The sequence below is a fragment of the Clytia hemisphaerica genome, unplaced genomic scaffold (assembly GCF_902728285.1).
Source record: "Clytia hemisphaerica strain Z4C2 unplaced genomic scaffold, Clytia hemisphaerica genome assembly, whole genome shotgun sequence".
Lineage (NCBI taxonomy): Eukaryota > Metazoa > Cnidaria > Hydrozoa > Leptothecata > Clytiidae > Clytia > Clytia hemisphaerica.
This window is the reverse complement of record NW_027103890.1, coordinates 755,724-781,977: the sequence shown is the minus strand read 5'-3', so window position 1 is coordinate 781,977 and position 26,254 is coordinate 755,724. Positions and strand designations below refer to the sequence as shown.

The window sequence follows — 26,254 nt, the reverse complement described above, 5'->3', positions numbered from 1 at the left end:
TAGATGGTGGGTTTTAATTTGAAGTTAATCGTGACTGGTTAAAAATGATATGAGATATTTCATGATTTAAAGTTCGAATTCATGTCGAAATTCTGCACACTACCTTTCTTGGCTGGTATATAACAACAATACCAACGCACCGTGGTTGAAATCACCACTATGGTGTTCACCAAAAAGAACAAGAGTTCGATGCAGGTCAATGCTGAAATACCAGAGAATAAGCCAAGCTGCCCTCCAATATCTCCGAGAAGGTTCTCTAAGAAGTAATATTCCTCATCCTCTATGACTTTCGTTTCCAAAGTTTTGAACGAGACTAAAAGTTGGAGTTGCTCGTCTTCGTTTTCCTCCTTGAGTTTCTTGTCTGTCTCCTTCATTTTGATTGGATATTTGCGAAACGAGCTTTCGATTTCATACTTGACCTCGTTACATGGTTGTCGGCAGTCTGCCAAACAGTCTAGTTTACCTTCGATAGCCTGCTGCCAATACGTATCCGCGCATGTCATGTCGTTCTCATCGCACGTCCGCGACCCGTTTAATGACGGCAGCCAGTAGCTGCTACATCCGCAATGGTTAAGCTGCTTGCGTGCTAGACAAATCTCTCGACAAGCATGGACAGAATATTTACTGATGAATTGGTTGGAAAATGATCTGTTTCCCAAATCTCGTCTAGAGTGTTGTACGCATGTTCCGTTGTTGAACGGGTCCGCTCTTACCACTTTCGTTTTGCTAAGTGTGAGATAGTGTGCGAAATTCGGGGCCAAGTTGAAGCCATCGCTATACGGTTCGACCCGGCCACCTTGCTCTCCAATATGCAAAACAATACCAGCTGTTTCGGTCAAATAATCAGTCAGATACTCTTCTTGGTGTAGATCCAGCTTTACCTTAAGGCCATGATCTGGACCGGCCCCTGTGACTTTAAGAACCGTCTTGTTAATACTTTGGTCGGGCACGTTAAAAGAGTAACAGTTCCCGTATCGCCAGTGCCAGACGGGTTTCCACCACCGATCAGCTTTGCAATTATAATAATCTTTCCATTTACACTCAATTATCATGTCGTCCTTAGTATAACCATATTTGAAAATCTCTTCTTTCTCATCTTGGGCAATATTTCCGAGACGTGATAAGATTCTCATCTTCATAGCATACTCTTTGATGTCAGCTTCATCAACCTCAAAATAATCCTCTGAATCCTCATCTTCAGTGGTTTTGGGTGGTGGCTTCCAGTTATCCTTAGTAAAGGATCTATTTGCTCCTTGTTTTGGGGCCCTCGCGGCGCGTTTACGTCGTTTCTTAGTTTCTAGCTCTTCTGCAATATCTGAGAATTGTTCATGGGCTAAAAGGTTGATCATCTGACTCTGCTTAATACCATTTGTGTTGCATAGAGTTATGACGGGAAAAACTTGACTGCTTTCTTCTTGAAGATATAATTTTGTTTTGGTTGGTTTTTGGAAGAAGCGAATGACCAGGGGATTGATCTGTAGGTACAGCAATACCTAGAAATTGAAAATGTAGAAATAGTTTAGTAGAGGTTATTCACCAAAAATAGCCGTCAATATTTGAATCGAATCAGTACCAATTTCAAATTTGGTAAACCTAAAGAAGGCAGCATCGATGAAAGCGGAAAATAACAAGCTTGACCTTAAAATACCACTTACATGTTTTTTATAAGAATAAACTATATTAGAACGTAGGGTTTCGGTAGCCGAAATATCAAGAATAAGTTTAGAACAATTAGGACATTTTAAGGCATCGCGGACTCTAAAACACCGGATTTCTTTAGAAATTCGCAGAAAATACTCACAAAAATAATAAAATTTTAAGGCTTGGAAACTTCCGAAGAGTTAAAAGTTTTGGATGTTCTTAAAGAAAACGTGTGCTAAAAATCAAAAACATTTTCTCGAAAAAAATCTTCATGTTATACCTGGCAAACAATTATGACAGCAATCCATAACAGACGAATGGAAATATGTGATGACATCAGGATATTTGAAAAGCCATGTGCTGTTGTGTTGGAAGCGAAATTCTTCCATAAATACACCAAACCTTCATCGCTCCTTCGTCCAAACCTTGAGGGAGAATTCTGTTTTTGTTCTTCCATTTTGTATTGTTTCTCCTTCTCTGTATCTTCATTGATCGAGCTCAATCGACGCTTGTCGAGATTTTCCATGTTTGAGTCGATTGATTTTACTTGGATAATTTTTGTAGCTTTTTTCACCAACACACTAGCCGAACTTGTTATTAATGATTGCTTTCTAGCTGATGTGACCATTTTTCCTTTTTTTGCAAAAGAAAAGAAATGTCGCAAGTCTATAATTTACACAGAGAACACAAATAATAGAAAATGATTTTTCTGAAGGAAAATGAAATTCGCATGAGAATAACATATTTATACCGCCTCGTCTTTTAAAAACACCATGGCAACTCAATTAGAACTTTCGTCATCGTGAAAAATTTTCCAACTCCCACCTCAATTTTTTCACTGCTTTTCTTTGATATTCTTAAATTATCGGCAGTTAAAACTACCAAAGAAAAGTATTGTATACAATATCATAGACTAATTTCCTAATTTATTTCTAATTTTATCCTACTTTATCACGACATTTTAACCGACGATTTTTCTTATTTTTTAAAGAATTTTCTTTAATTTTTTCTCTTGTCTCGAACTTCCTTTCAAATTTAAAAGTCTAATGAACTAAGATGTCAAGATTTGTAAAGCTTAGTTTCCACTGTGTGATAACATGTGATAATGTGTGACAGACAGCCTGTCTGGAACACACTATCACAAAATAAAATTCTATCTCATAGTGGAAACGTTTAAAAAGAGTTTTTATCACGCGTTATCACACTGTGACAACGTGTGATAGTGTGTTCTTGGATTGAAATGAATTTCAATCCAAGAACACGAAAATTGTGTGAGATAACGTGTGACAAGAAAGGCGCCCCGACACACCTGGTGTATTCTACGTGACATTTCTTTGTTATTTCAATTTTCCTTTGTTAAAAATATAATAGAAAGCAAATTCCATAGTTTGCTATCACAAATTTTCCCTCTTTCTACGAGCGGATATGACAGATGCGTTTCCACTAAACAAAATTTTATCTCAAGTTTTTTGTCACACACTATCACACACTATCACAAGTTATCACACAGTGGAAACCAAGCTTAAAGAAGGTAAAGCTCCATAGGGAAAAACAACAAGCTGTTTCAAATTTTTCTATTTCAAAGATATTTTTCCCTTTTTTACTTTTTTCCTTCCTTTGTTTCCTCTTTATTATGTATTTGCTCTCGAAAAAGCCTTAAAACTCGGTACCTTCCACCTTAAAATTACATTCAACCCATGGCTTTTTTTGATGTAAAATGTGATAAATCTTTAATTTCAATTTCATAAAAGAAACTTAGTAAACTTTCTCATTCAAAGGAAATTTTATTGGTCTACACGTTTTTTCTTATAATTTTCTTATAAGAACATCCAAAATTTTTGAAGCCTTCGGATGTTCTTAACTTTTTGAGTTTCAAGCCTAAAAATGTTCTTAATATGTTTTTAATTTCACAATTTTGGGGGTATTTTGTCCATTTTCCTAAGAAATCGGGTATTTTGGAGTCCCCAAAGCCCTAAAATTTTCTGAACATCGAAGCCTTATGTTCTTATATAGTTTGTTCGTATAAAAATAACGTGTAATTATTTTTACCACTCATTTTAAGTTCCTGATATTTTTGCTCAATTCAACGAATAGTATTCATGATATGCACCACTGGAGAGTCTTCTGAGAACTTTTTAATTTTTCCACCCAATACGTCACTTAAACAATAGAAGAAGTGACGTATTGGGTGGAACAAAAACAGAAAAGTTGCATAATTTCGTGTAAAGTCATTGCAGTGGTGAATTCTGAATATCTGCAAAAATTCTTGAGTAACAAAGTGTCGTTTAGGACACGAATTAAGGTTAATCTACAAAAAAGGGGAATTTTTGGAAAGAAAAGGCCCGAAGAGGACATAAAATTTGTCGGCTTCTATGGTAATTATCCACAATAATTTCGGTTCCCGTGTACTTGTTGTTTATCACTGACCTCTTGGGGTGGCGGTATGCTAGTATTAACGGAAGAAATCATTCCGTCCTCACGTATGATAATGATAACTATTACGGGATAATTTCATTCAGTTTTCCTTAGTATATCCTACTTTCTCAGTCGTTCGTTTAAAATGTCTTCCGCCTTTTGGAGGAAAATCTCTCAGCCAGAACACTTGTTAGTAACGGCAAGTAGAAATATATCACCATATTAAGTCTTGGAATAACTTTTTTTTCGAACTTTTTTGATACGTCGCACTTCAATATCCAATCTTTTTAACTGAATAGACGATATCGAATTTAGATAAATGCAATGCATTCTGGTTTCTAGGGACTCTCAAAGGAATTATAATCTATTATAATTGATCTATTATAATTCCTTTGAGAGTCCCTAGAAACCAGAATGCATTGCATTTATCTAAATCCGATATCGTCTATTGAAAAGTAACATTTCTTTCTTGTTCTCTTTAGAGAGGCGACGAGCACTGGCTTTCGTGGAGAGACGCAGCTTGATGTCTTCCTGAAGTTCATGAGCAATTCTGCCCAACATCTACGTAAGAACTCCCGCTACTTATAGTCACATTATGCCATACTCTTTTCTTGTTGTATTGTAATCAATTATGATATATACCCTTCGGGTTAAGGCTCTTACGATAGCGCTAGGCTGTTTCATTTTGTTTCAAATTATGACTAAAATCTACTTTAAGGGCAGAAAGTTTCGCGAAGTAAAAAAGTCGCGAAATTTAGCAAATTTAAGTTTCGCGAATTATGGTTTTAGCCGAAATTTCACAGACAGAACTTTCGCGAATTCATAAAAAATTTAACTTTTTTAGTAAAAAAAAATAAAACACAAATTTAACAAACAGTGCAAAACTGAGTAGGAAAGTTTATTTTTCGCGAAAAAAAACTTTCGCGTTTTTCAGGTTTAATTTCTTACCTGGCAGAACTTTCGCGAAAAAGGATCAAAATCGCGAAAAACGCGAAAGTTTCTGCCCGCGAAAGTTTCTGCCCTTAACGTATTCTTTCCTGCGCCAATGTTAAAATGCGACGCCTCTATAATTGGATTTTCAAGGAGCCGCAGTCATGTTTGTGACGTATCAAGACGAAAAATTTCTTGTTTTTCCAGAAGAATAAGTTTTTGGCATTAAGAACCTGAGTTTTTAAATTTTTTTTGACTTACTTACTTCGAGAATTTCGGCTGAATTAAACTGTACTGACGACTACTTTATAATTTAGATCAAAATTATGTACTCTAATTAGTGGTGCTTCTAAGCTCTTCAACATTTTGTTGTACGGTGATCCAGAATTACCTTTCAACCTAAACAACTCAATAATGTGACATTTAAAATATGACAGATAAAAAAATTCACTCCATTTAAGAATTAGTGAATAAGTTGTTCTTATAGAAAAATGAACAAATAACAAGGGTGTGGTGGTTAGTAATCCTGTAACCGACCATCCAATAAAAAGCAGGTTAAGCCGCCACACCCAAAAGAGCAACATGAAGAGCAATCTGTGAAGTTCATCAACTTGCTGTACTGTGGTGTGTTTGCCAGTCACTTGCCTGCCTCGCACTGCAGGAGTTGAACATTAAAACTTCCAGCCTAGTGGTGTCGCGAGCCTCGGGCTATAATGCCAGCGAAAAAGTACAAATTTAAAGACCTTAACATCGTCACACAAAATGTTAGAGGACTTAAATCAACGACAAAGAAACATATATTGTTCAGTCAATTCATCGCTCGAAATTTATTCGCAATGTGTCTACAAGAGACATGGACTAGTGATTTCAAGAACTTGGAATACAAACAATGTATGTTATTGACCAATGGACGACCCGTATCGGAAGTCACCAGTAAACGAGGACAAGAGGGAGTTGGAATCGTTCTCAGTCGAGACGCCGTGTTAGCTTGGAAAGCAGCAGGTTCAGAAACCCATGTTGATCTCGGTTCACGAATCATTGCTATACGATTGTTAGTGAAAGATGCCAGAGGAAAGGATATCGGTATATTTCTCGTATCAGCTTATTCAACTATTGGAGTTGCAAAAGAAGATGTTTGGAGTGAATATTTGAATAAACTCGATATTATTATGAGTAGAAAGCGTAACTCGGACGTTCTTATCATCGGATGCGATTGCAACTCAAGTTTGGGAACTTCTTATCGAGACAGTGAATCTATGTATAAAAACTCAATTGGGAAGTTCGGTTTAACACACAGAAATCTCTCGGGAATACGTTTCATGACCTTCTTAGAATCTCGTAACCTTCTTGCGTTATCTACCTACTACCGTAAGAAATCATATACAACATGGACCAACCCGCGTTCGAAGCTTCCTCATCAAATAGACCATGTGTTAATTCAAAAAGACAGTTCAAAACGTTTTACAGACTGTGGAGTTTTTACACCTCTTGTCGATAGTGATCACAAAGCGGTCATTTGCAAAATAAGATTGATTTCACGTTTTAAAATCCAGTCATCCATCCGGCAAAATATGATCCGACTTAATAACACCTCACTTCTCGATCAACAGATTGCTAAACACTTTGCTCAGACTGTAGTACAGAATTACGACAATACAGCTGATGGTCCCACCTACTCTAAATTTGCCTCAGCTATTGAAAAAACTGCTTTTGAGAATCTTCCCAAATCATCTCGTCCACAACCAGACTGGTTTGAAGCTGATGAGGAGAACCTTTTCAGTCTGATTGACAAGCGTAACCGTCTCTTGAAAGCACACATCAATCGTTCTACCCGATCGTCAACACAGAAACTCCGTACTGCTAGAAAAGAGTTGACTAAAGCAATCTCGCGAGCAAAGGAGAACTGGATCTTACTAAAACTTAACTCTTTGAATTCGACAGCTGCGTCTGTTAAAGGAACTAAACTATGTTGGGATTCAATAAAATCACTTAAGAACGGTTTGAAGAAACCCGCCCCAGTCCAAGAGAAAATGATGACAAAACCGAACGGAACAAAATGTACATCATCTGAAGAAAATGCCGAAGTATTTAAAAATCACTTCGAAAAATTGTACAACAATCAAGCTACGTTCGATCCTGAAGTATTAACGTTTCTCGACCAATGCCCTATATTGACGCAATGCGAGCAACGTCCAACAGATATCGATATCAAAAAAGCTTTACATCGTCTCAAAAACAAAGCCCCTGGTGACTCTGGAATCACACCACTCATGCTGAAATCTTGTATCCACAACCAGCCATGTTTCGTTTTACTTCGCGACATCATTCTCGAGGTTTGGGACAATGAATCTCCACCCGAATCCTGGGATACCGGTCTGCTGAAAGTTTTGCCAAAAAAAGGAGACCTTAGTCAACCCGGCAACTATCGTGGCATCATGCTTTTGGAAGTTGCTTACAAAATCCTTGCCATACTTATCCATGATCGTTTACAGCCAGTTGTCGAATCTCTAGACCATGAAGCACAATGTGGCTTCCGCTCAGGAAGGGGTTGTTTAGACGCTATTTTTGCTGTGAATATGGCTATGAAAAAGCGTAGAGAACATAGTAAAGAAACATGGATTTTGTTCCTTGACTTAGTCAAGGCCTTTGACCGAGTCCCTAGAGATATGTTGTGGAAAGTGTTAGAAAAATTTGGCGCACCCATCAAGTTAATTCGACTGATAAAATCACTTCATGATAATTTCAAAGTAGATTTTGAAATAGAAAATTGCAAGCATTCAATCAACTGCACCATCGGAGTTAAACAAGGGGACATCCTTGGGCCTGTACTCTTCGTTGTTTACATAGCCGCTATAATGATCACTTGGCGTAAACTGCACGATCGACCTCTTTGTATGTTCAGAACCAAGAAGGATTTCTGTTTGACAGGGAGACGAGTTACTGCCTCCGGAATCGATTTCGACTTCCCTGACTCAGAGTACGCAGATGATACAGCCGTGTTGTTCGAATCCCGCATCGATCTCGTCATCTTCATTCCTCTACTGCTTGACCATTTCAATCGCTTCGGAATGGAAGTTCATGTTGGTGATATATCTTTACCCAATAAGCCATCAAAAACGGAAATATTGTTTGTTTCTGCTCCAGTCAAATCGTATCACGATTCTAATACGTTTGACAATACGAATCTAACATCAATCGACTTGGGAGATGGGAAATTTATACCCGTAACTGTAGCACGAACGTGCAAAAGATATTATTTATTTATAAGAAAAGCAATTAAAAAAAAAATAAAATTTATTATACGCATAGGTCATTATGACGTCATTTGTCAATTAGTTTTTTTATATTTATCAATTAATGTCTCCCGTGAGCATTCGAGAGCTCGCATATCAGATCTCACTTTTCAGTTTTTTGCACTCTCATTCAATCACATATCACAAGGCGTGAGTGTGGTATGAAGAGATGAAAAATGTTTTCAAGAAATCAGTGAACAAATTTGAATCAATCATTTAATCATTTGAACATTTACATTGAACCATTTGGAATTATTTTCACATATCAATTCACATTTGGCAGGCTGGTAAGCTAATATTTTCTAAACTTTATTTTATATCAAGGCTTTGTCAACTCAAATTTTCTAAAGTAAGTTTTTCAATCAAATTTGTAATTTATCAACCTAGATCAATTTGTATCAAATTTATTTTTCAGTTTGAACATACATTCAATATCAATCAATTAACGTTACGAACACCTGTGTCCGATAATTCCACATTCAAACAGCACAAATATCAATTGTCGCCGACGCTCAACAAACCGTCATCCGACATCAAGTCAATTGTCGCCGATGCTCAACAAACCATCGTCCGACATCAAACCAATCGTCGCCGACACTCAACAAACTGTCGTCCGACATTCAACCAATCGTTGCTGACGCTCAACAAACCGTCGCACACAGACTCAAGCTGACGTTCACGTCATCCAATCAATTTGACACACCCATATATCAAATCAATGAGAAGGAGTGATCGTTTGAAGACAAAAGACCAAATCAATTATAAGACCTTTTGTAAAATCGTGAAAGAACAACCTCCTACATCAGAAGTAGCTATCCCACACGCAATGGCTGCTGAAATTGCATCGTTAGCCATCGATTACAAGATCGTTCACGCTGAGCTTGCAGACTTCATAGACGAGCATCAAGTTGATCCATCAGCAAGCATCAAATCCCTGGATAAAGATTTCACATCATTAGAGAAATTAAGGAACACCCTTCGAGATTTATTCATTCGTCTAGAAGAGTTGTCCCCGATCGAAGAAGAATTCCGAAATGATTTTCTTCAAATGAAGCAAGGTGCCAAACTTCTACTAGCTGAAATCATCAAGACGTTGAAAGTAAAAGAGAGAAAGAAACGAATCAAGACACTCGTTTGGTCAAAGACATCAGCTCAAGCATAACCTCCCTCAAATCATCACTGGAGAATGAACTCTCAGACAAACTTCCAGAGCTAAGTGACGCAGACATCACAAAACGCAGTACCAATATCCCTCACCTCGAAAGACGTCTCACAGACCTTGACACCAAAATCACTCTACTTGTTCAATATGGTGGTCAGGACCAAAGAGGAGGGTATGAAACTTTTCTTCAGAAATTCCAACTCTACAAAACTAAACTAGACTCTGAACTTGAGAAAAGGGAAGTTGATAAACACAAAATGATGCTTGACAGTAGTTTAACGATCGAACTTAAGAAATTTGGGGGATACGACTCAACTTATGACATCTTCACCTTCAAAGAGAAATTTGAGAAATTCCATCTTCGAAATACTCCTAAACACTTGTTACCAGACTTGTTAAAAATGAATTATCTTGAACATACTGCATTGTTGTTAGTCAAGGATTCAAATGATATTGACGAGATATGGAAGAGGCTTAAGAAATCATTTGGTGACCCACAAGTGATGCTTGACAAGAAGCTCCAACAATTCGACAAACTTAACCTCACGCTCAAATCCAAAAACCTTGAGAAGACAATCGAATCACTTGGTGAACTCATCAGCCTCATCAAAGACACCATGAAACTCGCCAAACTACACAATGTTGAAGGAAGATTGTACTACAGCAACAGTCTCGAGAAGTTATGCAAGGTGATCGGTGAACACAGACAAAATCGTTGGTTATCAATCACTTGTGAAGAAGACCTGGAAGGAGAAGATCTCTGGGGAAAATTCACCAGTTTCCTGGAGAAGGAGATTCGTATCACCCAAGGAAAAGTGTTGATCAAGAATCGAACTGACGATCAAAAGAACGACCAACCCAAGAATGATCCACCTAAAAATCGTCAAAGTGGACACCACTCAGGAGGAGGGGTAAGAGATCCAAATTTATGTTATATCTGTGGTGCCACCGACCACGTCGTTACAAGTGGCCCAGGAGGTTCTAGACTCATCCAGTACTTCGTTTGTGAAAAATTTGTCAATCTCACCCCCCGTGAAAGATTCAACGAGTTAAAGGCTAAAGGACTTTGCTACCAATGTTTGTTCCCTGGAGCGTCTTTGTCCCATCCCAAGCATAAGGAAGGTCGTTGTCAACGAAATTTTACATGTCAAAATCCAGTTCACAACAATAGCAGGTACCCAACCAGAAAGCACGTACTCGTATGTGAGGATCACAAGCATGAAAACGACCAACTTCTCACTCAATACAAGGATATGCTCTTGAGAAAACGAGAACAGCTTCCACCATTCGTCAAAGACATGGGACTTCACTTCAATCGACAAGAAGGCCATCATTCGTCCACCAACAATGACAATGCCATCTATCAACTTCAAACGATCACAATCAACAACCAACAATTCCTGCTCTTCTACGATTCAGGATGTAGTGACTTCGTCTCAAAATTCAACGCCATCCAACGACTACCCCCAAGCAACTGTACACAAGAATACGCTGGTCCAATTCAACTTGGTGGAATCGGTGACAGCACTACTGAATCTCCTCATGGTATGTATACCGTATCCATCCCAACGTTCGACAACCAAACCGTTGCATCATTCACTGGCGTCTGCTTGGAACGACTAACAGCTACCTTCCCAACTCATCAATTGGAAGAAGTCGAAAAAGATATCCAAGACGAATTTAGAAAAACCAACCAAGACGCCAGCTTACTACCAAAACTTCCAAGATCCATTGGAGGTGATGTCGATTTTATCATCGGAATCAAGTATCTACGTTACCACCCAGAGATAATCTTCCAACTTCCATCAGGTTTAACAATCTATCGTTCATTCTTCAAAAACAGTGATGGATCTCGTGGTGTAATCGGTGGTCCACATCGTGTCTTCAATCAAATTGCTGCCCACGTTGGTATCACAAATCGAACAAGCTTCATCTCCAGTCAGCTCAGAGCGTATCAAGCTGGCTATCGAATCAACCCAGATGTATCATTATTCGGCTTTAAAGACTCGGTGATAGACACCTACCACGTCCACAATGATCAAATCTTCGTCTCCAAGGCAGAGAAGAGATTCCACGAGGTCGAATCTGCCGGTTCCGAAGTGAGTTATCGTTGCATCAAATGTCGATCGTGCAAAGATTGCAAAAATCATGAAACCATCGAATCCATAAGCATCCAAGAGGAAGTCGAACAAAATCTTATCGATCAATCCGTCAAAGTCGACTTCGAAAAGCATCAGACCATCGCATCTCTTCCTTTGTTACACGACCCGACAGTCAAACTCAATCCCAATCGATGGAAAGCACTCAAAGTCTACGAGCAACAAGTGAAGAAGTTGTCAAAATTTCCAATCGACAAGAATGACGTCATCGCCTCCGAGCAAAAGCTCCACGACTTAGGACATGTCGATTTTGTCAAAAATCTATCTAACGAACAACAAATCAAATTATGTAACAACCAAGTCCAGAACTTCATTCCATGGAGGGCAGTTTGGAAGACCAATTCCATCTCAACACCCTGTCGAGTAGTGTTTGACGCCTCCCAGCCTACTAGCAGTGGATATAGCCTCAACAACATCTGTGCCAAGGGTCGCAACAACATGAATAAGATGATCGAAATCCTCATCCGTTGGAGTATCAGACGCATTGGTTATCATACAGATGTAAGTAAAATGTATAATACGGTTAAATTGAACGAAGACCATTGGTGCCTCCAGAGGTATTTGTGGTCAACCGATCTCAATCCAAACCAACCACCTCAAGAGAAGATCATCAAAACCTTGATCTATGGGGTAAAGTCAAGTGGAAACCAGGCTGAACTTGCCCTACGAAAGACAGCTGACCACTCAAAGGACAAGTACCCTCGCGTCAACGAAGTTGTCAACAAGGACGTTTACGTCGACGACTGCATTTCAGGTGAAGATTCATTACAGGAAGCCATGGAAACCGCCGACAGCTTAGAAATCGTCGTCAACAAAGGTGGGTTTCGACTCAAAGGATTTACCTTCAGTGGCAGTGACCCACCTGAAGCTCTCTCACATGATGGCAAGTCTATTTCTGTTGGGGGAATGGTCTGGTACCCAAAGATCGACAAACTATCACTTGACATCTCCGAAATGAATTTTGCTCGAAAGCAAAGGGGGAAGAAACCGACAGAATCATCAGGTACAATTCCATCTCGACTCACAAGAAGACACTGCGTTTCCAAAGTATCTGAAATCTTCGACCCAACTGGAAAGATGACTCCAATCACTGCTGGTCTCAAACTCGATCTGCATGAACTAGTCAATCACAAACTTCAATGGGATGACGTCCTTCCAGACTCACTTCGCTCACTATGGACATCCCACTTCGACATGATCCAAGAAATCAAGGACATCAAATTTCACCGCACAATCATTCCTGAAGATGCACTCAATCTCGACATCTCAACCCTCGACTTCGGTGATGCAAGCCCATCACTAGCTTGTGCTGCCATCTACACTCGTATTCAAAGGAGAAATGGTACGTATTCGTCACAACTTGTATTCGCACGATCAAAACTCGTTCCTCAACCATCAACACAACCTCGAGCAGAGATGTTTGCAGCATTGATAAACGTACACACTGGTGAAGTTGTCAAGAGAGCATTCCAACAACATCACAAGGGATGCTTGAAAATCACAGACAACACCATCGTGCTTCATTGGATATCAAACACTGAGCTTCAACTCAAGCAGTGGGTTCGAAACAGAGTAATCGAAGTCCATCGACTCACAAACATCGAAGACTGGCGATTCATCGACTCCAATCAAATGATGGCTGACTTAGCAACAAGGAGAGGTGTCCAGTTATCAGAGGTCCAGCCAAACTCAGAATGGTTCGTCGGCCAAGACTGGATGCACCAAGATGAATCCAAGTTTCCTGTTAAAAAGGTAAGCGAAATTATTCTTACCTCTAAAGATTTTCAAGAGTTTCACAAAGAAACACAGGCATTAAAGTCAATAGACTTAAAGGCACCTCTTGATGGTACATGCAACGTCAACTTTGTTGTTCCATCGGAAGTAAAAGCAAGATACACCTTCTCGGATTATTTAATTGATCCAAACAAATTTCGATTCAAAACTGTTGTTAGAGTTTTAGCAATAGTTATCAAGAGCATCAGGAAGATGAGATGGATGAGAAACAACAAGAAAAAGACGAGATCAGCCACAGCAAAGTTCGATCAATCAAGCAATGGTCCATCCAAAGACGACATCAAGCAAGCGGAAGATTATTTCTTTCGCAAAGCAACGATGGAGGTCAAACATTTCAACAAGCCATCTGTCTACAACAAAGTCAGCCAAGAAGTCAGTGGCATCCTCTACTACTCAGGACGGTTTCTACCGACAGAAGCCATCAACATCGTCACTCCAATGGCATCATCAATGCACGACTTGCAATCAACAAGCTTCTTCGTTCCACTCGTCGACAAACACTCGCCTTTAGCATACAGCATCATCAACGAGGTTCACTGTTATGACGAAACAGTGAAACATAGTGGTAACGAATCAATTCTACGTTTTGTCCTTAAGAGAGCTTACGTTCTTGAAGGACGTGAAATTGTCAAACGTATCGAAACGAAACTGTACTCGATGTCGGTACATCGAAAAGAAGACTGTGAGCATTGAAATGGGCAAGCTCTCGTCTCCTCAATTAACAATTGCCCCTGCATTTTATTATTCTCAGATTGATCTTGCAGGGCCTGTAAAGGCATACTGCAATCACCACAGACGATCAACAATCAAGCTTTGGTTGACGGTCTTCTGCTGCATGACCACTTCAGCTACATCAATCAAGATCATGGACGACTACAGCACTGTCGCCTTCATCCAAGCGTTCGTACGATTTTCATCTCACCATGGTTATCCTCAGAAGCTCTTCATCGACTCTGGTAGCCAACTCATCAAAGGATGTGAAGACGTCAAAATCGACTTCCACGACTTACGAGCCAGGCTTCATCGCAACTACTCCATTGAATTCGACATCAGTCCAGTTGGTGCACACAACTACCAAGGAAAGGTTGAACGCAAAATCAAGGAGATTTCAAGATCGATCGAGAGGACGATTTCTCAATCACGACTATCAATCCTTCAATGGGAAACGGTGGCATCAGAGATTTCGAACAGTCTCAATAACATGCCTCTCGCACTTGGTTCCATCACATCTGATTTCGAAAGCATGGACCTTATTACACCCAACAGACTTCTTCTCGGACGCAACAACGAGAGAGGTCCCATTGGTCCAGTCAACGTTCCATCAACATTCAACAAAATCATCCAAACGAATATCGACATCTTCAACACGTGGTTTGAAAATTGGTTGATCTCACATGTTCCAAAGCTTATTTCACAACCAAAGTGGTTTAAGAACGACAAGCACTTGAAAAAGGGTGATATTGTCCTTTTCCTTAAGAATGATTCTTCCATTGCCAAGACATATCATCTTGGAAGAATAAAAACTGTTCATGTTAGTAAAGATGGTAAAATTCGTAAAGTTGATGTTGAGTATGTCAATTCAAATGAAACTGCAAAACGTAAAACTACCAGATGTGTCAGAGATTTGGTTGTAATTCATCATGTTGATGAAATGGACATTTTGCAAGAACTCAATAAAATGTTCAAGAACTGAACTGTATCTGGATGGACATTTCACTTTTCCACGTTGGGGGAATGTAGCACGAACGTGCAAAAGATATTATTTATTTATAAGAAAAGCAATTAAAAAAAAAAAAATTTATTATACGCATAGGTCATTATGACGTCATTTGTCAATTAGTTTTTTATATTTATCAATTAATGTCTCCCGTGAGCATTCGAGAGCTCGCATATCAGATCTCACTTTTCAGTTTTTTGCACTCTCATTCAATCACATATCACAAGGCGTGAGTGTGGTATGAAGAGATGAAAAATGTTTTCAAGAAATCAGTGAACAAATTTGAATCAATCATTTAATCATTTGAACATTTACATTGAACCATTTGGAATTATTTTCACATATCAATTCACATTTGGCAGGCTGGTAAGCTAATATTTTCTAAACTTTATTTTATATCAAGGCTTTGTCAACTCAAATTTTCTAAAGTAAGTTTTTCAATCAAATTTGTAATTTATCAACCTAGATCAATTTGTATCAAATTTATTTTTCAGTTTGAACATACATTCAATATCAATCAATTAACGTTACGAACACCTGTGTCCGATAATTCCACAGTAACCGACCGTTTTTGCTATCTTGGTAGAATCATGTCACGCGATTGTACAGACAATCTTGATATTACTAACCGTATCAAAAAAGCTAGCAATGCTTTTGGCGCTCTAAGAAAATCGATTTTCTCCAATGCAAATGTCTCCAATAAAGTCAAGGCATCTGTTTACGAAAGCTTAGTGCTTCCGATCGCTCTTTACGGATCAGAATCATGGAGTCTTACAGAGAAGTTATTCAATCTTTTACGTATGTTCCATCGTAATTGTGTCAGAGCAATGTGTAGAGTTAATATGTTACATGTCAGGCGATATAGAATCTCAAATGAGGAGTTGTTGAATCGTATTGGCTTGTTGTCTATTGATAGTTACATCACGAAAAGGCAGCTCTCATGGGCAGGGCATGTTGCTAGAATGAATTTTGATCGTCTTCCACGGAAAATGTTATCGTCATGGGTAAGGAGTAACCGCCCAAGTGGTTCCCCTGAATTTACTTATGGCCGTGGTTTGAAAAAGTGTATGAGTAAGGCTAATGTGCCTGTAATTAATTGGTTTGATTTGGCGCAAGATAGAAATGGCTGGAAAAGAATGGTGAATGGCATTGTTCTAATATGATATTATCTTGGTTGTTTTAGTAATCTAATATTTATTATGCTACTAGTACTTTTCTTCCTTTGGCTAGCGCTATGATTTCCTAGGACTATTTTATTTTTAATATATCTTAGATCTAGGCCGATTCCTTTTGCTTTAGGACGGATCACTCTCTCTCTCTCTCTCTAAACAACTCAATAATTAATCTTGCCATTGAATTTATTCTTGACTCTGAGAGGTTTAGTGGTGCCTTGTTTTAGTTTAATGATCTTCTTACACAGCTCTAATATTTTTTGATATTTGTGTTTATCCTTTTAGTGATGGTTTTCCCTTTAAGTTTTTTCTTTTATTTAATAGCTTAGTACCCTTGGCGATATCACTTAGTGCCTTGCGGTTGGAGGAGCTATTTATTGGACCTACCCGGTGGGGTAGAGGTCCTATAAATTAACCTGTGTTCGTTCGTTCGTTCGTTCGTCTGTTACCAACTTTTCTCAGGATTGAATCATAGGAATCCTTTGATTTTTGGTACAAATGTGCAAAATGGTGATGGGCAAAATGTGACGGAGCCCGATTTTCAAAAAAAAAATTTTTGGGCAAATTTGGGCCAAAAAACGGCTATAAAACAGGTTGAATCATTAATCTTTTCTGATTTTTTGCATGAAAGTAGGGTACCATCATAGGTAAAAGATGGCTCAAGAAGATTTTTCCGAAAAATTTTTGTTGGCTCAAAAAACGCATGTTTATCTATAAGAATCACTATTAATAAGCATACATCAATGTTCTTAGTCAAATTACTCAATTTCTTTTATGAGATAGATGTTTTTTTTTATCATGAGGGCTTACTTTTGAAGAATTTGTGTGTTTAGACATGAAATTTTGGTTGCTTGCCGTGTTTTTATAGAAAAACTGGCCAAATTCGACATTTTTTTATAAGCACATTATCAATTACTTAGTAATTAGCTTTTCTCGGGATTGGCTCTTTCAATCTTTATGAATTTTCGCACAAAGATGCATAACTATAAACCCTCGAATGTGACGGAGCCCGATTTTCGAAAAAAATATTTTTGGGCAAATTTGGGCCAAAAAACGGCTAAAAAACAGGTTTTTTGGACTTTGTGAAAAATTGGATCAATAATTTTTTCTGATTTTTTGCATGAAAGTAGGGTACCATTATAGGTAAAAGATGTCTCAAGCAGATCTTTTCAAAAAAAGTTAAACGCATGTTTATCTATAAGAATCACTATTAATAAGCATACATCAATGTTCTTAGTCAAATTACTCAATAGTTTTTATGAGGTAGATGTTTTTTTTGCTCACGAAGTCTTGAATATAAAAAAATATTTCAAGAGCATGAAATTTTGGATCGTCACTATTTGTGTTTTGAATGATTTTTAATGGTCACGCTCACGTAGATATCAATTATATATGTGTTAAATGCATAACCAGGTAGGTCCATAAAAGTAAGACTTGTTTTTTCTGTGTTTGTTTTTGTAAGTAGTATATGTTCGGAAGTGTAATGTAGTTTCTCAAATCATATATAATGTGGTGCAACTAAACACATCAAGAGAGATTTGGAATGCGAATTCTTTATTCATTTTGCGTAGACTAGCAGTCGTTTAATTTCTGATGTGACTAATCTTCTTTGATTGTGTTTCTAAGAAACTATTTTGTGGTGTTTATGACGGTCTAGAGTGGAAATTGCCAAAGTTATTTGATTAATTATTTTCTCTCTGGTTGAGGTTTGTTACACTTGTGAAAAAGAGTATCTGAGAGTAATACGTACACCAGCGAGATATTCGATGTTTTTTGCTGCTTAAAATTTTTGTAATAATGCGATGCCGGCCCAGGCCTAAGTCGACACCACATTATTAACGGGTGGAGGACTAGTCCAGACATCAAACAGAGAAGGGGAGACTGTACGTATTTCTGTGCTAGCTATATCTTACAATTAAAAGAGATCTTACCTGACGCATTCCAGAAACCACCGACTCCGATCATATCCGAAACTAGACTCCCAGATCAGGCGATCTGAGCAGAGTAAAACACTTTCAAGTTTATTCAACCGTAACGAGGGCGTTACGGGCGTGGAAGGTGGTTTCTGGGCGTAGTACAGAGGCTATAGAATCGCCTCTGTACACCCCTCCCCGCCCTGTTAAACAGGTTGGGAGCGGTTTCCCCTACTACAATTCAAATAAATACCTGGGATGACCAGGGCGTTTCCGACTGAACCAGTACAATAGCAAATCCTATATAATAATCCTAAAAATACTATGAAAATAAACATTAAATAATCTAAACTCTAACGATAAATACTATTCCTATAATCCACATAATATAAGGTTAACTATTTAAATAATATTTTTTTGTAAGAACATATTTATCTTATGACTGAAGTAATATGAGGTATAATAAGGGAGGAGGGTGGACATTGCCCAATCAACATAACATGAACCATATCATTTCTACTCTACGGGGTCTAAATGACCCCAGAATAGTGTCTCTCTTTGTGCCAAGGCTAGGATGGAAATTGTCTGTTGTCTATGGTGATGGTTGATTGGAAGGGAGGGTGGAAACCATGGTAGCACTGTTGTTTTCTCGTGGGAAAGTTCTTCGTTTTTTGTTTTCAAAATAGTTCATTTTGTTGTGTTGTTCGGTATTGTTTTTAAATGTTGCTTGGCGGTATCTGATTGGTAGGTTCTTTTCAACCAATCGTGGTGACTGCACAGAGACTGTCCCGCGGAAACTTATTCATTGTTACTGAAAAACATATCATTGTTGTTGTGTTGTTCGGCATTACTTGTAATGGGTACTTGGTGGTATTTGATTGGTAGATTGCTTTCAACCAATCGTTGTGGCTGTACGGAGAGTATAGTTTCTTTTAGCGGTTATATTCTTTCATTATTTCTTGGATACCCGTGAAGATGGATCGACTGTGCACAGTAACCTTGGTTCCAGTGAACGGGCGTTGGAACGCCGTGTGGCAATGCGTCAATTGTTACTCTACAAACATCGCAATGTGCCCCGGGTGTTTGCACCCAAAGCACTTTGAGGATATAAATGGATCAGTCTTGGCCACCAGGTGTTGTGGCCGAGTTTGGCGCGGCTACGAAGATATCGTCTGCTGCTATTGTCGTCCGGTAAGTGGTTTCTTTTCCTCTCTCTTCTTTCAGGGGTTTCGTCCATCGTCGGTCCTTCTGGGTTGGTTTAAGGTTTAGTCTTCGTTTTGGTATTTCTGTTTCCCAGCCTGGCATCCAACTCCATTTCCACACTATTTCAATTACTTTCACGGCCCTCCTCCTTTTTACCTATATCAATAGACTTCCCTCCCCCCTCTAGGTGAGATCTAGTCGAGGCTGATAGAAAAAGTACGTGTCTCATAGCTATCGCTCGTCTGTGAATTCCCAGTCAGGCTTTATTCTATTTATGTAGAACCTATTCATTATTTTATTTTATTTTTTCAGGCACACCAATTTTTGAATCGATGACGAGTTTCACACTTGGAATTTTCACCTCAAGGTAAGATTTTCGATGTTTGGAGGCACACAAAACTTCCCACAAAATAGGTCTCTCTCCGTTACTGCCTACGTATATAAAATAATTCAAAATGCCGTTATATAAAAAAATCTATTTCCTAGTGCCTGTGTTCCTGTCCCGATTATACCCTCGTTTCCTATTAGACGCGTAGGAAAAAAATCGAATTTTTAAGTCTCAAAAATATTTCTAGTACTAGTGCAAAATTTCTCAATTCCAATAAAAATTTCTCTTTGGGATAAGAACACACGGCGTGTGAAGGCTGAGGGTGCGTGTCCGTATTACGACTATCTAACGCAAAATTAAAAAATTCAAATTGGATTAAAAAAATAGCTATACTTACATCTCTGTGTCCCTTCTGTAGGTCTACCTTTGTGCTTCGAAAACTGCAAGTAATTGTGATTATTAATACATTTATAGGCAATGACTGTTCTGTATTTACTAATGTTGTTTTTCTTTTATTGTTCAGGTAGCCGACGAAACGAAGGCAACGACTAATGTCCATTTTCGTTGGAGTGTGGTGCAGTCATATAAATCACCTAATTCTCTGGGCCCCAACCTCGTTGCAGACCCCAACGTGAACAGCATTATAAAAATTAAGACCGTGATGATAGAGTTAGAAATTGGAAGTTAGAATGGTTCTCGTTCTCTGGTTCCTTAACGACGATCGTGTTCAGGCTTTCTTTTCGAGTTTTTTTCCTTCTTTCTTTTCCTTAGCTTTGGCCTTATTAGCCTTCTTTTGTTTTGTTCTGCGATTGAAGTCTACAATGAGGTTTGGGTCTAAAATATTTTCACTAGGCTCCCAAGTAGCCTGCGACAAGGGATATCCTTGCCACTTCACAAGATAACTCGTGATTCCAGATCGTTTTCTGGATTTCAGAATTCTTTCCACCCTATAAACCAGGTCTTCCTGTTCGATTTCCACTGTCGGATCGGGGACGTGCGGCATAGAATCTAAGGGGATGCAATCCAACGGGACGTCACAAAATTCGTCCTCTCCTTCGACCTCATTGTCCGGTCTTTCCCTGGGGTGTACTTCTTTATTCTGGAGGCATGGACATTTACTGGGACTCTCCTCCCCTCTATTTCGAGTTTAAAATTGACAGGCGAAATTTGCTCAACAATACGATATGGTCCATGCCAACGGAATCTCAGTTTATTAGAAAGGCCCTTGATAGAGTCCGGCACATGTAGCCATACCAAGTCTCCTACAAGAAAAGGCGCGTCCACTGGTGTTTTTCTTTCTTCGTTCGCTTGCTGGGATCGTTGCATATTTTCTTTCGCGGTCTCTTGGGCCAAACGAAGGGAGGTTATCAGCTGTTCTTTCTGTTCGGCTAACTCTCCCTCTAATTCAGTTGGTGGTATAAGTGCTACGTCTAAGGGCATTCTGGGGTCGCGGCCGTGGAGTAAGAAAAAGGGAGTTTCTCTGGTAGTGGAATGGGGGGTAACTCTATAAGCAAATAGGGCAGAGTTAATGTGGGTATCCCAGTCGTCCTGAAATGCGTCAGTGAACTGGGCGAGTGTACGTGCTAAAGTTCCATTATACCGCTCTACGAGTCCGTTTGTCGCTGGGTGATATGCTGTGGTATGAACCCTCTTAATTCGCAAAGCAGTGCTGAGTTCGGCAACGAGCCTTGCCAGGAAATTCTTTCCGCGATCCGAAAGAAGCTGCCTCGGGGCGCCAAACCTATAAACGATGCGTTCTAATATTATTTCCGCTATTAGAGGAGCTCTGGTGTGACTAGTCGCGACGGCCTCTGGCCACTTTGTATACGTTTCTGTGAATACTACTATATATCTGTTTTCCCTGACTGTGCGCTTGAAGGGACCCAAAACATCGATGGCCCACGCCGACAGTGGTTCCGAACAGGGGATGGTCATGAGTTGAAGGTTACTCTTCTTGGGATTCTTTTTTCTGTTGCAACCCTCACAGCTCAAGACCCAATTCTGAATTTCTTTATAGAATCCTTGCCAATAATATTTCGATCGGATTCGATCAAACGTTTTATTGACCCCAAAATGTGAGGTATCATGGGACCAAATCAGAACTTCCTCTTTCAGCTGAGAGGGGACTACAAGTTTTGATTTGTCCACCCTTGGGATACCCATTTTAAATAAGACCCCTTCCCCGCTGAGAAAGAATTGGTCGGAAAGTAATAGAACACTCTTCGCCGACTTTTCATCCTCGGGGATCGTCTTACATTCTATATATCTAATGAGATCGGCCAGTTGTATGTCCTGTCTCTGCAACTGTGCGATCTCATTCTGAGATACCGTTGTAAGCATATTCAATGTGTGATACTCTCTTCTGCTGAGAGCATCTGCGTTTGCGTTTAGTTTACCCGGGCGGTAAACTAATGATAATTCGAACTCTTGGAGAGTCATGATCCACCGCGCGACCCTATTGCTTGGGTTCGGTGATCTGACTAGTGCTACGATTGGCTGGTGGTCGGTGACCACCGTAAATTTTGATCCAAATACGAACGGACGATATTTCTTTAAAGCGAAGATTATGCCTAGGAACTCTTTTTCAGTTACGCTATATCTCGTTTCTGCACCTGTAAGTGCTCTCCCTTGAAACGAGATAGGTCTTTCGACACCATCTATCTCCTGAGATAGGGTTGCTCCCACTGCTGTGTCAGAGGCATCTGTATGGATGATAAAAGGAAGCGAAAAGTCAGGATGCGCTAGAACAGGGGTACTAGTCAACTTCTCCTTTAAGATTTTAAAACTTGTTTCAGCTGCTTCATTCCATACGAAACGTACATTCGCACCAGTAAGAGCATGTAACGGCCGGGTTAAATTCGAAAAGTTAACTATAAATTTTTGTAATATGTGGCTAGACCAACAAAACTCCTTACCTGCTTTGTTGAAGTAGGTGTTGGAAAATCGCGAATCGCTTTGACCTTATCAGGATCAGTCTCAATACCTTTGCGTGAGACTACGTGGCCTAAATATGTAATGGAGGTCTGGAAAAATTCACACTTGGTTGGTTTAATTTGGAGGTTCTTATGAGCTAGGACATTAAAAACAAGTTCAAGGTGGGTTAGGTGTTCATGGGCGGATTTCGATTTGACGACGATGTCGTCCAAGTAAATCTTCACAAACTCGGGTAGGGGTTGGCCAAAAGCTTTCATAATTCTTCTCTGAAAACCTGCAGGAGCGTGCACGAGACCAAAAGGGGTCGTTCTAAACTGAAACGACCCGATATGGCAAATGAAAGCCGTGCACGCTCGTGAGTTTTTCTCCAAAGGGACTTGATGGTAACCCGATCTCATGTCAATTATCGTAAAAAACAGGGAACCGTTAAAATCGGCTAAATTCTTCGATCAATGGCAGGGGGTAGGCCTCCGTTACTATCTGTTTGTTCAATTTTCTATAGTCCACGCAAAAGCGAAAGGTGCCACCCTTTTTTGGAGTAATAACTACTGGAGAACTGAAATCTGACCGGGAGGGTTCGATGACCCCGGTTCTCAAAAGGTTGTCAATGTGATCCTCGATCACTTGTTTCACTTTTGGTGAAGCCTTATACGCTCGCAACTGGATAGGAGATTTGTCCTTAAGTTTTATCTCAAACGGCTCTACATTGGCTGGTGTTAGGCTATCCGGGTCATGACAAAAAACTGACGAGTATTTAAATAAAAATCTTCGGAAATTATTTTTCATGTCCTCTGGGACATTAACATTCTTCACTTGATCTTCAACGTAATCTTCATGATTCACAGTTTTTGGTTTTTTCGGTGTCATGGCCGGATTTGACTCAAAAGTTATTTTACTAATCTTAAGTTCTTGTTCGTCATCGTTTTTCGCATGTTTCGAGATCTCCAAACTGTTCAAATCGTAATTTATTATAGCGCCATATCGGCGTAAAAAGTCATTCCCCAAAATTATGGGACAAGAGAGTCCTTTGACGATCAGAAATTCCATCTTTGTGGAATGATCTCCTGGCCCTAATCCTAATTCAAAAATCGCTTTGAGATTTGTGCTGACACTTTTGTCAGTCGCGAGACTCAAGTGTGTGGGGACGTCCGTAATAAATTTGTTTTCCTTGGGTAATGTCTTACCAAAGTCTTCACTAATACAGGAGGCTGTGGCTCCCGTGTCCACCAAAGCTGAGACAGAGGCTCCCCCGAAATTGACGTTTAGGTTCAGGACAGAAAGTTTTTCATTTGCAATGAATGGAATACTTATTCTAAGTTGGTTTTTGTTGAAGGACTGAATTCCTTGATCAGCCTCCAGCGGAGTTGTCTCGTCATTGGTCGTCAATGTTCGGAGTGAACCCCTTTCTCTCCTAGGTTCTGGACATTCCCTTGAAAAGTGGCCCAATTTATGGCAATTGTAGCACTCCACACTTCTCCCATTCGACTCTCCTCGCCTCTCATTCATTCTCCCACCGTTAGTTGGACCTTGTCCATTCCACTGACGGTCATGGCCGCCTCCTCTCCCATAACTTCTAAACTGCCGACCACTAGGTCGAAACTTGTTATGGCCACTATTTCGTCGATCTTCAGCCCTGATCTGAGCCTCCGAAAGTTTTGTAACAATGTCTTTCAGCGTGTCCATCGTTACATCCGATCTCGCAGTAGCAGCATCTGAGGGCTTGTAAGCCGTCAGATAGCACCTTCTCGCGAGATCCTCTGCCTCCCTGGCCGTCTTTGGCGATCCAAACACAACCATGTTCCTCATCTTTTCAGTCAGTCCTGATATGAAAAGATCCATGAGAAACGTGCCATCGTGTGAATCCAAAATCTGTCGGCGTAGTCCCCTACCGACTCTTTCTCTAACATCTTTATCCTTTCTAGGCTCGAAAGGGTAAAAACGGTTTTGAACTTTTCGAGGAAAAACTTCAAAACGTTCTCCAAGCTTGTTTTATCCGTAGCCGGAAGGTCCTCGAGCCAACGCGCGGCCCTTCCCGCCACGTATACCGAGAGATATTCAAGGGACTCATTATCGTCCCATATCTGAGCCTTAGCTAGAAGCCTAAACCGTTTCACAAAAGCCACTGGGTCCTCGTTATCGTTTCCCGAAAAAATAGCAACGCTAAACTTAGGGGCCGCTGGCCGTTTACTTTTTGAAACATATTTTAACGCGTTAGTAAGGCTCCTAAGAACCTCATCGTTTGGGAGTTCAGGTGTAGCGTCTTCGCGGGGCGCAATCCCTTCAGTATTCGCCATTATATAGTGGTCCTCTTCTAAGCTGTTGGGGGAGCTGGACCGTTCAAAACCTAGCAAGGGAGAAAAGCTAAGATCGTCGTTCATGGGACGCTGTAACAAAACAGTTTCTTAATCTTTTTTATAATATGCGTGGCAGGCACCCCTGTCTCACTTTTTTTTATTACGAGGAAGCGGTTGCTTTTGTGAATCACTTTTGGCCCTAATCTCAACAACGTAAACCTACTATAATCGCTATCAACAACACACTATAAGTGGTACCTTGACGTCCTGGTTGTTCTTTTCCGTGTAGTCCCTGTGTCCGATTGACAGGCTGGTATCGATTCCACCAATCAGATTTCGTCAACACCAAAAAAAACAACAACTAATAACTCCAGGTAAAAAAAATTTTCAAAAAAATTTCAACGAAATAACCAATAAAAAACAACGAAAATTTCAAGGTCGATTCAGGTCATTCTACTCCACTAATTTCAAATACTCTTATTCAGCATTCACTTTAATTTTTGTTCACTCACAGTCAATCATTCGCTTGTTGCACAAAAAACTTCATGGTTGGCCCAACAAACTCAGTAACTTTGCCTGTGTATAAACAAAAATTAAAGGGATCGCTGTGAAACAATCTCAACACTCTTCTGTTATTCTGTTTGGTCATGAGCTAATCTTGTTCAACTTTCATCAATTCTATTTTTAGCTTGTTTATCATACCAAACAGTGTTTCTATTTTCATGTACAGAACTGCGCATATTCTGTACAACTAATTTTCTCTGCAAATTTGCAATTCGATTTTCTCCGAAATTTCTCGAAAACCTAAATACGTATATCTACTAAACCTCCATCATGATTCCTATATATCTCATTAAATTTCTATTATCCACCAACGTGACTGTTCCACGCTCGGGCGCTAAGCTATGGTCACACGTGGTCCAAAAAATCGCAATACTCTATTCATAACTCAAATAATCTTCTATATAACTCTGTAATTCATAACTCAATTCAATATTTCCAAATAACTCAATAATCCCCCACACTCGTCATAACTCTCATTGCCTCGAGACATCATTCTGAGCTTTAAACTTATATAGCGCGCGCTTCTCACATTCACTCAACTTTCTAGACTGCCCCACTGTCTGCTGAAAGAAAAAAATAATCGTTAATTTATATTTGTACATGTAACACCTAAATAACTCTCTCTACTCTCTCACACAACCATCTAACCTCCTATTCAATCAACATGTTATAGTTACACTGGAACGGGCAGTGTGTCCCTTGGGTAGTTCTCCTTATATACAAGACGCCCGTCAT

At 39.5% G+C, this 26,254-nt stretch overlaps 2 protein-coding genes across 2 annotated transcripts in view; one reads left to right on the top strand and one right to left on the bottom strand.

The window, feature by feature from the left end:
• Positions 1 to 26,254, top strand: part of LOC136808599 (E3 ubiquitin-protein ligase SHPRH-like) — a 79,399-nt gene that overhangs the window by 36,692 nt on the left and 16,453 nt on the right. Inside the window, exon 14 of the mRNA XM_067065133.1 lies at positions 4,539 to 4,621. Within this exon, the coding sequence (XP_066921234.1) occupies positions 4,539 to 4,621 (83 nt within the window). The remainder of the gene's footprint in view (positions 1 to 4,538; positions 4,622 to 26,254) is intronic.
• On the bottom strand, positions 39 to 2,362 carry LOC136808596 (acid-sensing ion channel 2-like). The gene is made up of 2 exons (XM_067065129.1): positions 1,922 to 2,362; positions 39 to 1,493 (listed from the first exon to the last, which is right to left on the bottom strand). Exons 1-2 carry the CDS (start codon positions 2,267 to 2,269, stop codon positions 60 to 62), a joined length of 1,782 nt encoding a protein of 593 aa, XP_066921230.1. The 5' UTR covers positions 2,270 to 2,362; the 3' UTR covers positions 39 to 59.

Bases quoted from the DNA above. Each gene is read 5' to 3' on its own strand.
- LOC136808596 (XM_067065129.1), bottom strand. From the start codon at position 2,269: ATGGTCACATCAGCTAGAAAGCAATCATTAATAACAAGTTCGGCTAGT. The intron at 1,494-1,921 runs GTATAACATGAA...TTCAATTTCTAG, and splicing joins CTGTCATAATTGTTTGCCAG to GTATTGCTGTACCTACAGAT.